At 35.6% G+C, this 12,752-nt stretch overlaps 1 protein-coding gene across 1 annotated transcript in view; it reads right to left on the bottom strand.

Annotated features, from left to right (window-relative positions):
- Sccpdh (saccharopine dehydrogenase (putative)) overlaps nt 1–12,752 on the bottom strand; it is a 36,770-nt gene that overhangs the window by 6,034 nt on the left and 17,984 nt on the right. Inside the window, exons 6-9 of the mRNA XM_015483564.2 lie at nt 5,839–5,969; nt 4,701–4,818; nt 3,565–3,684; nt 3,414–3,470 (exon numbers count right to left, since the gene is read on the bottom strand). Of these exons, the coding sequence (XP_015339050.1) occupies nt 3,414–3,470; nt 3,565–3,684; nt 4,701–4,818; nt 5,839–5,969 (426 nt within the window). The remainder of the gene's footprint in view (nt 1–3,413; nt 3,471–3,564; nt 3,685–4,700; nt 4,819–5,838; nt 5,970–12,752) is intronic.

Below are 12,752 nucleotides of genomic sequence, written 5' to 3'. Positions count from 1 at the left end.
TAAAAAAAAAAAAAAAAAAAAGCAAATGTTGGTGAAGATGTGGAGAAATTGGAACCCTGTTATACTATTGGAAGTCACTATGAAAAAGAGTTTACTGGTTTCTCAAAAAATTAAAAACAGAGGGCTGGGGTTGTGGCTCAGCAGTAGAGCGCTCACCTAGCTGTGTGAGGCCCTGGGTTCAATCCTCAGCACCACATAAAAATAAATAAATAAAAGTATTGTGTCCAACTACAACTAAAAAATAAATATTAAAAAAATTAAAAATAGAATTAATATATGATCTAGCAATTCCATTTCTGCATATATATGTAAAAGAAGAATGTAGACCATAGCACTGAAAAGACCGCTGCACACCCATGTTCATAGCAGCATGATCCACAACAGCCAGGATCCACAATGTTGGAACAACCCAAGTGTCTACTCACAGATGAACAGATCAACAAAATGTGGTATATACCTAAAATGGAATATTATTCAGCCTTAAAAAGGAAGGAGATCTGGCACATGCTACAACACAGATGAACCCTGAGGACATTAAGCTAAGTGAAATGAGGCCAGACACAAAAGACAAATACTTTTGTCATTCCATTTATATAAGGTATCTATAGTCATCAAATCCATAGCAACAGCAAGTAAAATGGTGGTTGCCAGGGCTAGGGAGTGGGGTAATGGGAGATATTATTTAATGAGCACAATATTTCAGTGTTACAAGATAAAAATAGTTATATATCTGGATGGTAATGATGGTTGCACAAAAATATGAAATGTACTTAATGTCACTGAACACTTGAAATATTTAAAATGGTAAATTTGTTTTGTATATTTTACCACAATTAAAAGAAAAAGAGAGATAAAGGCCTGAACCAAGTCAATTATGATGGGTTTAGAGAAAAATCTAGAATGCCTATATTTCTGGTTGGAAGATGATGGTGTCAGATGGAAAATATAGGGAAAAAGACAGTTTGGGGGAAAGTGCAGATTTGGGCTTGTTGAATTTGAAGTGCCCATGGGATATCTGCCTAGTAAAATAGATGGCTCTGTCAATCTGGAAATATGAATGTGTGTGTTAAGAGCTCTGCTATCACTTAGAGTAAGTGAGAAGTGGGCCAAGGATGAAGCCCAGGAATGATCAATATTTAAGGAGTAGAAAGGAGATGAAGTAGGAGAAAGAGAAAGGAAACTTAATAGAACTATTAACTCACAAGCCAGAGGAAGTAAGTATTCTAAGTATGTCAAAGATAACCGACATTAAATAAGGACTAACAAGCACTCAATGCATTTAGCAGATATAAAGTCAATGATGGGAGACAGTAAGAACAGGAAAAGGGAGAATGAAATTGACCAAATTATGCTATGTGTATATATATATATATGAGTAACCACAGTGAATTTCAGCTTTATGTATATCTATAAAGCACCAATGAACATAATGATAAATAAATAGAAGGAAGACCAGAAGAGGAGAGGAAGGGGTACAGCAGAAGGGAGGAGAGGTAGGAAAGAGGAAGTACTGGGGACAGAAATGGAGCAAATTATATTCATTCTTGTATGATTATGTCAAATGAACCCCACTATTATAACTACAATGCACCAATAAAAACATTTTTTAAGAAGTCAATGGTAATGTTAGAGGGACTAATGAAAGGTGAAGGAAAGGCCAGGGCTCTCTCTCAGGGTGAAAAAGACACTGGAATGTTTTCAGAATGAGAAGAACCTGTAGAGAGGCAGGAGGTAGAATTTCAAGGAGAGAAAAGGAACAATCAACTGATGTAGTCAGGAGGGAATCTGATCAAAAGTAGTAGTCATGGCTAAGACTCAGACTAGTTTGAATTTAGGATCCACTACATTCTAGCTGTGTGGACTTAGACAAATAACACCCTCTGTTTATTTCCTCAACTATAAACGTGGATGATAATAATACCTCTGCCTCAATGGCTGCTGGAGGACTAAATAAGATATAGAGTCTGTAGCCCAGTGGCTGCAGCACAATAAATGCTAATGTTGTTATGAGCATGGTGTATAGAAAAACACTTTTTCCAGAAAAAGTAAAGAAGGTGATGATGGGAACAACGATGACAGGTCTAAGGGCAGAATTCAAGAACACAAGAGATGCTCTCAGTTCTTTTAGGGAAGTAGAAATCAAGATAATGGACAGATAGAGAACAGGTTTGGGGTTGGGTAGATTTTTGAAAAAAGCCACTAATGAAAAGTAAAGGAATCAGTGACAAGTGATCTTAGAATTCACTAGAGGATAAAATGAGAATTTGTGGGGGACCATCTGCTCAGTAGTGGAATTTCTCCCCAGAAGTGCCCTGTGTAAAGGAGATGAAGGATAAATGACCCACACCCTAACTCAGGGTTGGGATTTGTTACACTAATGGTAAAAAACCAGGCAGCTGTAGTGTTGAGGATATTGGACACATGATAATTCACTTTATCTGCCTTGGGAATTCAGGGTATAGGGAAGACAAAGTGGAAACCTGAAGGCAAAGAAGAGATAAAAGAAAAACGGAGGAATAAAAATATTTCAACGCTCTATGAAGAAGGATAATACAAATTCTGGAGTCAACTGACTGGGTTCTCATCCCAGCCGGCTATTTACTAGCGATAGGACCATGGGCAAGGTTCTCAACCTCTATGTGCCTTAAGTTTCTTCATATGTAAAATGGACCTAATAATAATACCTACTTCCAAGGTGACTATAAGATTAGGTGATCTATGCAAAGAATTTAAAAGAATATCTGAAACACAGTAAGTCCCCCACCAAGTCTACATATTGCTGTCTGCTATCACTGTACTGAGAAAAAGTAAATACAAAATAACATAACAACTTTTTTTTTTTTTGCTGAGGTGCTGGGGTTTGAGCTTCATGTGTGCTAGGTGCTATGGCTTGGATGTGAAGTGTCCCCAAAAGCTCAAGTGTGAGACAATGCAAGAAAGTTCAGAGAAGAAATGATTGGGTTACAAAAGCCAAACCCAATCAGTGAATTAATCACCCAATGGGATTAATTAAGTGATAACTGAAGGCAGGTGGGGTGTGGCTGGAGAAGGTGGGGCATTGGGGGTGTGGCTATAGGGTATATATTTTTTATCTGGAGAGTGGAGATCTCTCTTTGCTTTCTGATCATCATGTGAGCCACTTCTGCCACACTCTTCTGCCCTATTGCTCTGCCTCACCTTAAGCCCCGAGGAATGGAGCCAGCTGTCTATGGACTGAAACCTCTGAAACTGTAAGCCCTTAAATAAACTTTTCCTCCTCGACTGTTGTTCTGATTGGGTCTTTTTAGTCACAGCAGCAAAACAGCTGACTAAAACACTAGGCAAGTGCTCTACCATTGAGTTACATGCTCAGATCCAAAACAAAATAAAGAAAAATATTATTTTGGAGACCTGGATACAAAAGACAGATTTACCTGTTTTTGTGTTGGACCTTGTTTGGAAAAATAACCAAAGGAGAAGAGCCATGGGAACTAAAGGAAAAAGAAAAAACAAACCATCAGTGATATTTTTTAAAAACTCATGAGAAACACTTTTAAAGATTTAATTTCATAAAATTTTACTTACTTTTATGAGAAGATGCCTTCCAATGCCAAACCTCACAAAAAATAAAAAGAAAAGTCCTGCAAACATCAGCTTAATAACAGAGGTGATGCCTCCCACAGTTATATAAGCAGCATATTGAACCTAGTTTGAGAGCAAAGTTAGAATGTTACCCCTACATTTTAGACCAAGTACTGTAAGAATATTAGCTACTTTTTAAGTACTCTCCAGTCACAAATATGAACAAAGCAGTTTCCACTTTATCAGTGCATTAAGTTCTGAAAGCTTGTTCAGAAACCAGACACTGGGAACATTTTTTTTTTTTTCTTTCTCTGATGCTAGAGATTGAGCCCCGTGCCTCATACATGCTGGGGGTTGGGTAGATTTTTGAAAAAAGCCACTAATGAAAAATAAAAGAATCAGCAAGTGATGGTATAATTCTACTAGGGGGTAAAATGTGAAATAGTGGTGTAAAGGAATCAGTGGCAAGTGATCCTTACTCACCTACCACTAAGATATACCCCCAGTCTTCAGTGCCTATTTTTAAAAGAAATTGTTACAAATGGTAATTAGCATCCCCTACTTGAGCAAAAAAATCCACATATTCCATAATATATCTAGATTTAGCAATGAAACATTCCAGAGTGGAAACTCCACTTACAACTCCTATGAGAAAAATTTAACCTCCACTTTTTAACTTGAGATATAGTTTTCTCTTCAAGTCTCAGCATTGGGAACCATTACTTCCCTCACCAAAAGTACAAATTTTTTGAATAAACAAATTAAAAAGCAAGGTAAGGAAAGGAAGGAGGTCCTAGACACCTTCACAAGCCATTGTAGAATGTGATCTAGCAGCTGAAACACTGAGCAGGGACTGTTACATGTTTATGACACCAGAATTTTCTGTGAATTTGCTGCTGTTACGTTATGTTACATAGTATTTAATAGGCTAGATTTGAATCATGGGGCATGGTTATAATTACCCAGATAAAATGCAAAATGCTCTACCCTTGCAATTCTGTATAGTTCTAGAAGCTGAAACAATGCTTTAATTAGTGCTCTCTTCTTTCTTTATAAACATAAAAACCTTCATTGAATAGATAGGGGAAATACAACAAACATAGAATACTCTTATTAATAATTAAATCATATTTACTTACTGGTGATTCCTCTAAAACTTCATACAAGTAACTTTGAGTCCGCTTCACAACAGACATATCAGATCCCAAGAAAGGAATGGAATATGTGTTGAGTTCTCTACAATAAGAAACAGGCCACCTGCAAGGACAAACATGAATATTTTGCATTTCCTCCAACTACAGTGACCACAAATTCAGCGGGTAATTTTTTTTTTTTTTTTTTAAAGATAGAGTGAGAGAGGGAGGGAGGGAGAGAGAGAGAGAGAATTTTTAATATTTATTTTTTAGTTCTCGGCGGACACAACATCTTTGTTTGTATGTGGTGCTGAGGATCAAACCCGGGCCGCACGCATGCCAGGCGAGCGCGCTACCGCTTGAGCCACATCCCCAGCCCTGCAGCGGGTAATTTTTTAAAAATATTTTTTAGTTGTTGATGGACCTTTATTTTATTATTTATTTGTATGCGGTGCTAAGAATTGAACCGAGTGCATCACACATGCTAGGCAAGCGCGCTACCACTGAGCCACAACCCCAGCCCCTCAGTGGGTAATTTTTTGAATAAACAAATTAAAAACTTTACTTGAGGCCTTAATAACAATAAAGATAGTAGGTGGGCTTTTAATTAAAATTTACTTCTGTAGTTTTCCCTTATTTTCTATACCTACACCCAAACAAGTAACAAGTGAAACTGTGTTGAATTTCTTCATACCATGTACAGGTAAGTGTGGTTTAACCTTTTAACTCCCTCCTCCATCTCTCTAGACATTGATTTAGAAAGCATTATTTTCAACAGTGCAACCCTAAACTCATATCTGGTAACATTCTTACACATAAGTGTATCTAAGTGCTAGGAGTAACATTGATTAATTTACATTCAGATCATCACACTTTAAGAAGATTTGACTGCATGAAACTTAACTGACATTTAATTTTGATATTGGTAGTGAGATGGCATCAGAAAATGCACTTTTAAAAGTACTATTACATGTAAAGTACTTAAGCATAGGATAATGTGTTAATTACATTTTATCTTTGAAAATAATCCTGAATTTAAATACAAAATAATCTCCAAGCTTTCCTTAGTAACACTCTTTATTAATAGTTAACCCCAAAACAATATACTTAAACCAAATAAAGAATAGATTTTGAATTGACATACCTTTTTTTCAATTTTGTACCAATGAGTGGGACAGGTTTCAGATTTGATGCACTTCTTAGTTTTCTCAAATTACTCCGAGCTCCAAAACCATAAATTGCTGACTTCCAGGTACCATCATGAATACACAATCCCTAATAAAATATTTCAAGAGTTAAATAAACATGTCTTAAGGGGTAATTACTGAAAGATAAAAAGCAAGTAACTTAAAACTGTTGCAAACAACATTTCATTTCTCTTTGTAAAAAACACAATTCCTTATTTGATAATCTTTAGTTGGATTTTCATGACCAGCTAAGCAGCAATAACACTCATTAGCTTGACCATATTCAATATTTACGTAAGACCTTTCCTCTTTCTTCCCATCAGTATTCTTGCTCTTGGAAATGAGAAATTTAGTTTTATTTTATCAGTTGTACTCAGCTAAATAACTATTCTTTCAAAAGTAGCCTCTCTAATCATATCCCTATCCTTTGCTGATTCCTCCAAATTTCAAGATACATTCACATGTACATTTATGCAACGTATGTAACATACTGTCCATCTATCCATCCTGTTAAACCCAGTTCTCCTTCCTCCATCACCTCTTATTTCAGCCCAAAACTATATACCTGTCTTCCCACTGAAGTCTTTTAAAAATAAGCTTCTTAAAAAATTTAAAGTTCACTAATGTGATTTATATTTTAAGAGATTTCCTCAATTCTTTGGTTTATTTTTGATCTAGAATCCTGTAGTTACTTGATCTTACCTTGTTACCTCTTTCCTGACACTCTTAGTTCTTAGTGCCCTTCACTCTTCCAATATAACTATGCTTTCCTTAACCCCTCCCCCTGACTGCAATGAGAAATGAGTGGAAGAAAGGAGAGTACAAGAGAAGATTTATCTTCTGAATGTATTGTCAAAGTGCTGGCCCTTCTTCTAGATTAATTCTTTTATTTATTCATTTTTTTGGTACCAGGGATTGAACTCAGGGGCACTCAACCACTGAGCCACATCCCCAGCCCTATTGTTTTGGATTTTATGAAGAGACAGGGTCTCACTGAGTTGGCTTAACATCTTGCTTTTGCTGAGGCCGGCTTTGAACTCGCGATCCTCTTGCCTCAACCTCCCGAGCCACTGGGATTACAGGCGTGTGCCATCGTACCAGCTATTAAATCTTAATTACAGAGATAGTTTCTTAGCTTTGATGACACTGAAAAAGCAGAGATACCAAGTCTAATTTCCATTTTGGTACAGATTGAATTCTTCTGTTTTATTAAAAGTATCACAGAACTAAAAGTCTTAAAGGTTAGATTTGCTATACTACTTAATCTAGGGCTGATCAATTTGAACTATTTACAAATATGAAGATTTCCAAACACTAGGAGAAAACATTTTTTAAAAATCTAAAAGTATTTTGTACAAATCAGACATGAAAAAGCAAAAATTTTTAAAAAGGTAAAAATTAAATTCAATTAAAAATTTAAACTTTATTTCATTGAAAAAATATATAGAAAAAGTGCATACTATATAAATTTACAAGTAAATGAAACTATGAAGCCAACATGCACATAACCATCCAGGTCATGAACAACACAGTAAAGCCAGCATCCAAGAAGACCCTCTTTCTGTTGTCTTTAACTAATCAAGAAAAATTCCTTTCTTTAGAATTTATTTTTGGTACCAGGGATTGAACTCAGGGGCACTCGACCACTAAGCCACACCCCCAGCCCTATTTTGTATTTTATATCACTGAGTCTCGCTGAGTTGCTAAGTGCCTCGCNGATGCCCTTCAATAGACGAATGGATAAAAGTGCCTCGCTTTTGCTGAGGCTGCCTTTGAACTTGCGATCCTTCTGCTTCAGCTTCCCCAGCTTCTGGGATTACACGTGTGTGCCACTGCACCCAGCTCTTTCTTTAGAATTTTACCACCTAAGTAATCATCTCTAAATAGTATAATTAGTTTTGCCAGTTTTAAATTTTACAGAAATGGAATCATGCAAAATATATTAGAGTTAGCTTCCTATGTTCAAAATTGTGATGTCAGGATTCTTCATGTGTTGCAGGTAACTCCTATTCTACAGCTGGCTTTTTCACTTTCTTTCTTTTTTATTTATTTATCTATGCATATATTTTTATTTGTGTCTTATAACTATGCATAATAGTGGCATTCATTGTTACAGATTCACACATGTACACTGATCTCAAGAACTTTTTTTTAATTTAGGGATTTAATTTTTTATGTTTTAATTAGTTATACATGACAGTAGAATGCATTTATGTCTTTGATATGTATTATACATAGATGGGATATAATTTCTCACTTTTCTGAGTGTACATGTTACAGAATCATATTGGTCATGTAGTCACATATATACATAAAGTAATAATGTCTGTTTCATTCTACTATCTTTCCTATCCCCACATCAATTCCCTCTACTAATCTAAGACTCTATTCTTCCCTACTGTCCCCCGCCTTATTGTGAATTAGCATCCATATATTAGAGAAAACATTTGGCCTTTGGTTTTGTGGGATTGGCTTATTTCACTTAGCACAATATTCTCCAACTCCAACCATTTACTGGCAGATGCCATAATTTCACTCTTCTTTAAAACTGAGTAATATTCCATTGAGTATATATACCACATTTTCTTTATCCATTCATGTATTGAGGGACACCTAGGTTGGTTCCATAGTTTAGCTATTGTGAATTGAGCTGCTATAAACACTGACATGGCTGTATTACTGGAGTGTAGTATGCTGATTCTAAGTCTTTTAGATATAAATCAAGGAGTGGGATAGCTGGGTCAAATGGTGGTTCCATCCCAGTTTTCTGAGGAATCTCCACACTGCTTTCCATCGTGGTTACACCAATTTGCAGTCCCACCAGCAATGCATGAGTGTACCTTTTCCCCCACATCCTTGCCAATATTTATTTATTGCTGCCTGTATTCTTGATGATTGCCATTCTGACAGGAGTGAGATGAAATCAGAGTAGTTTTGATTTGCATTTCTCTAATTGCTAGAGACATTGAACACTTTTTCATGTATATGTTGATCAATTGAATTTCTTTTTGTTCAGTTCCTTAGCCCATTTATTGATTAGGTTATTTGTTTTTTTGTTTTGTTTTGTTTTTTGGTGTTAAGTTGTTTGAGTTCTTTATGTATCCTAGAAATTAATGCTTTATCAGAGGTGCATGTGATAAAGATTTTCTCTCAATTTGTAGGCTTTCTCCTCACATTATTGATTGTTTCCTTTGCTGAGAAGAAACTTCTTAATTTGAATCCATCACATTTATTGATTCTTGATTTTAGGAGTCTTGTTAAGGAAGTCAGATCCTAAGCCAACGTGGTGAAGATTTGGGCCTATTTTTTCTTCTATTAGCTGTAGAGTCTCTATTCTAGTGCCTAAGTCTTTGATCCACTTTGAGTTAATTTTTGTGCAGGGTGAGAGATAGAGGTTTAATTTCATTTTGCTACATATGAATTTCCAGTTTTGCCAGCACCATTTATTGAATAGACTATCTTTTCTCCAGTGAATGTTTCTGGCACCCTTGTCCAGTATGAAAACTGTATTTATGTGGGTTTGTCTCTGTGTCCTCTATTCTATACCATTGATCTACAGTCTATTTTGATGCCAGTACTATACTGTTTTTATTACTGCAGCTCTGTAGTATAGGTTAAGGTCTGGTATTGTGATGCCTCCTACTTTACTTTTCTTGCTAAGGATTGCTTTCCTTTTCACTTTCTTAATGGTGCTTTTTTTTTAAATTAACATTGTTAATTTTAAATCTATATAAATTTATCATTTTTTCTTATATTATGTCTCTGTGTCTCTTTTAAGATGTCATTCCTGGTGTGAGGCCATGAAATAGGTCATAGTCTAAAAGCTTTATTGTTGACTTGCACATTTAGGTCCATAACTCAAACCAATTTAACTTTTTCTTTTCCCAAAGAGATACTGAATTGTCCCATCATTTTTTTCTTTTTTTAAGGACTAGGGACAGAATTCAGGAGCACTCTATAATTGGGCTACTTTCCTAGCCCTCCCCCCACCTTTTTTTTTTTAAATTTTGCAGGGTCTCACCAAGTTGTGTAGGATGGCCCTGAGCTTGCAACCTTCCTGCCTCAACCTCCCAAGTAGATGGGATTACAAGTGTGTACCACCACGTCGGGCTAAAAATTTCATTCTCTAGCTATAATGAGCATACAGGAAAATAATTGATTTTTATGTTAGTTTCATATCCAGAAACAATAAACTGGAGTAGAAATCAATGAAACCAAAAAGTTGGCTCTTTGAAGAGATTGATAAATTTGACAAATTTTAGAAAGAATGACTACACACACACACACACACACACAGAGAGAGAGAGAGAGAGAGAGAGAGAGAGAAAGAGGGGGGGATGGGTATTGACACTCAAACTACTAAAATCAGAAATAAAAGGGATATTGACTTTATAAAAATGAATAGAAGCACTAGGGAGTTCAATAAATCAATAAGTGCAATAAATCATTTTATGCCAACAAATTAGATAACCCAGATAAAATGGAAAAATTCCTAAAAAGATACTATTATAGGTTACATTAAGACTTCATATATGAAGTTATTACTCCTAATACCTAAAAGTATGACTTTATTTGAAAATTAGTTTTTCCAGTAATTTATAAGACTCTTTTATTCATTCAAATATTACCTGTATATCCTTTTTAATTTTCTACATTCACAATTATGTCATCTGCAGAAAACAGTATTTTTTCTTCCCTTCTAGTCTATATACAATTAATTTCTGTTTTCCTACCTTACTGCTCTGGCTAGGATCTGGCTGGATAGTGGGCATCAATATTTTATTCCTGATCTCAAAGCAAAATTTTCAATGTTAAACACTGGGTTTCATATTTGTTATTGCTTTTTTTTTTTTTTAAATATTCCATTCTACTCCTAGTTTTGCTCTAAGTTTTAATCATGAATGGATACTATATTTTACTAAATACTTTTTCTCTTTTGAGATGATCTTGTGATTTCCCCCCCTTTTGCTTGTTAATGAGGTGAATTGGAGAGATTAGAGAATGTTAAACTTTGCATTCCTGCTCTAAAACCAAATTGGTCAAAATGTTTATTCTTTTTACATATTACTGGTTTTAATCACTAATATTTTGGTAAAGGTTTACTTCTAAGTTCCTATGAGATGGATTAACTTTTTTTTACATTGCAGAATTGCTCTTATAGGGTTTTGGAACCAAGGTTACACTATTCTTGTCCACTCGATTCATTCAACAAACACTTATTGAGCTGCTATTATGTGTTCAGCACTGTTCTAAGTGCTTGATGAATTAAACAGAAAGATTTATCCTTCTGTAGTGTTCACATTCTAGAGAGAATGATAAAATTGGCAGAAAATATGTAGAATTCAGGGGATGAGAAAGGAGAAAAAGGAGAGCAGATAAAAAAAAAAGCTGGGAATGTAGGCAGGATAAGCTCTGAACATTCATTAATGGAATGACATTTGAGATAAGATTAAAAAGGAGAGAGTCATGCAAATATCTTGGAGAACCCTTTGCAGGCAAAGAAAACAACTGATACAAAGCCCTAAGGCAGAAGTGTGCTAGTGTGTTCAAGAGAAGCACAGAAGTCAGCGTAACTGGAAAAGAATGAATAAGGGAAAACTGGAAGAGAAGGCTAGAGAGGCCACTAGAGCCAAATCACTTCTAACTATGCACACTATGGTAAGGATTTTGGCTTTCCTACTGAATGTAACAAGGAGTCACTAAAGAATTCGAAGGAGTAACATGGTCTGGGTTATATTTAAAAGGGTCACTATGTAGCCAACTGGGAAGGAGAATGGAGAATCACTTGATCCCAAAAGCTGTGGGCCAGCCTGGGCAACATAGTGAGACCCTATTTTTAAAAAAAGGTCACTGTGGCTGTTGCGTAGAGAACAGACTGTAGGGGAACAGGCAGTACCAAGAATAGGGTGGTAGTAAGAGAAGGGGTTAAAAAAAAAAGATTTTCACATATTTCAAGGTAAATTCAATGGATTTCCTGACAGACTGGATGTGGGTTTCAGAGAAAGCAGTTAGCAAACACTCCACCATTCGGCATTAACAGTTACAAATAAGCTGTGGGTTAAAGCACATATGGAAAGGGAAAACAGAAGTTCCATTGTGGACAAGTACACTTTGAGATATCTACCCAATGTCCAAACAGAGATGTCAGTTAGGCAAGTTAAGAAAAGGTCTGAGTTTTCTTGTGATCTCATTATTGATTTCTAGTATAACTGCATTACAGACTAAAATACTAGAGCAGGGGTTCTCAAACCATTTCTGTAAAGGGCTGTAAATATTTTAGGTTTTGTAGATCACATATGATTTCTGGTGCATATTCTTCTTTGTTTTTTTGTGACATTCCTTTGAAAATGTAAAAACCATTCTTAGTTTTCAGCCACGTAAAAACAGGGATGGGTTCTAGTATAACTTTAGACTAAACTATCCAGTATGTTGGCCACCATATGGCATATATGGAATATGTCTATCACTGTGGGAAGATCTAGTGGGTAGCACTGCCCTACAATATATAATTTCAATCCTCTGCAATTCTTTTTTTAAATATCTATTTTTTAGTTGTAACTAGACACAATATCTTTATTGTATTTATTTTATTTTTATGTGGTACTGAGGATCGAACCTCACACGTGCTAGATGAGTGATCTACTGCTGAGCCACAATCCCAGCCCCTCAATTCTCTGCATTTCTTTGAGTCGTCCTCTATGTCCTAGTTATAGCCTATGATTAACAATTTTCTTATGTAAAAATAGGGGTAAAATATTGGATAAGGGATGGTAGGAGAATAATAGTCTGTCTAATGCCAAAGGACTAAACAGAATCAAGGAAAAATATCTCTGTTCCATCTTTGTGAAATCAAGGCTCTGTATTTTACTTT

Source organism: Marmota marmota, unplaced genomic scaffold (assembly GCF_001458135.2).
Source record: "Marmota marmota marmota unplaced genomic scaffold, marMar, whole genome shotgun sequence".
In the NCBI taxonomy this organism is placed as follows: Eukaryota; Metazoa; Chordata; class Mammalia; order Rodentia; family Sciuridae; genus Marmota; species Marmota marmota.
The sequence above is the reverse complement of the archived record's forward strand: the minus strand, read 5'-3'. Positions and strand labels throughout refer to the sequence as shown.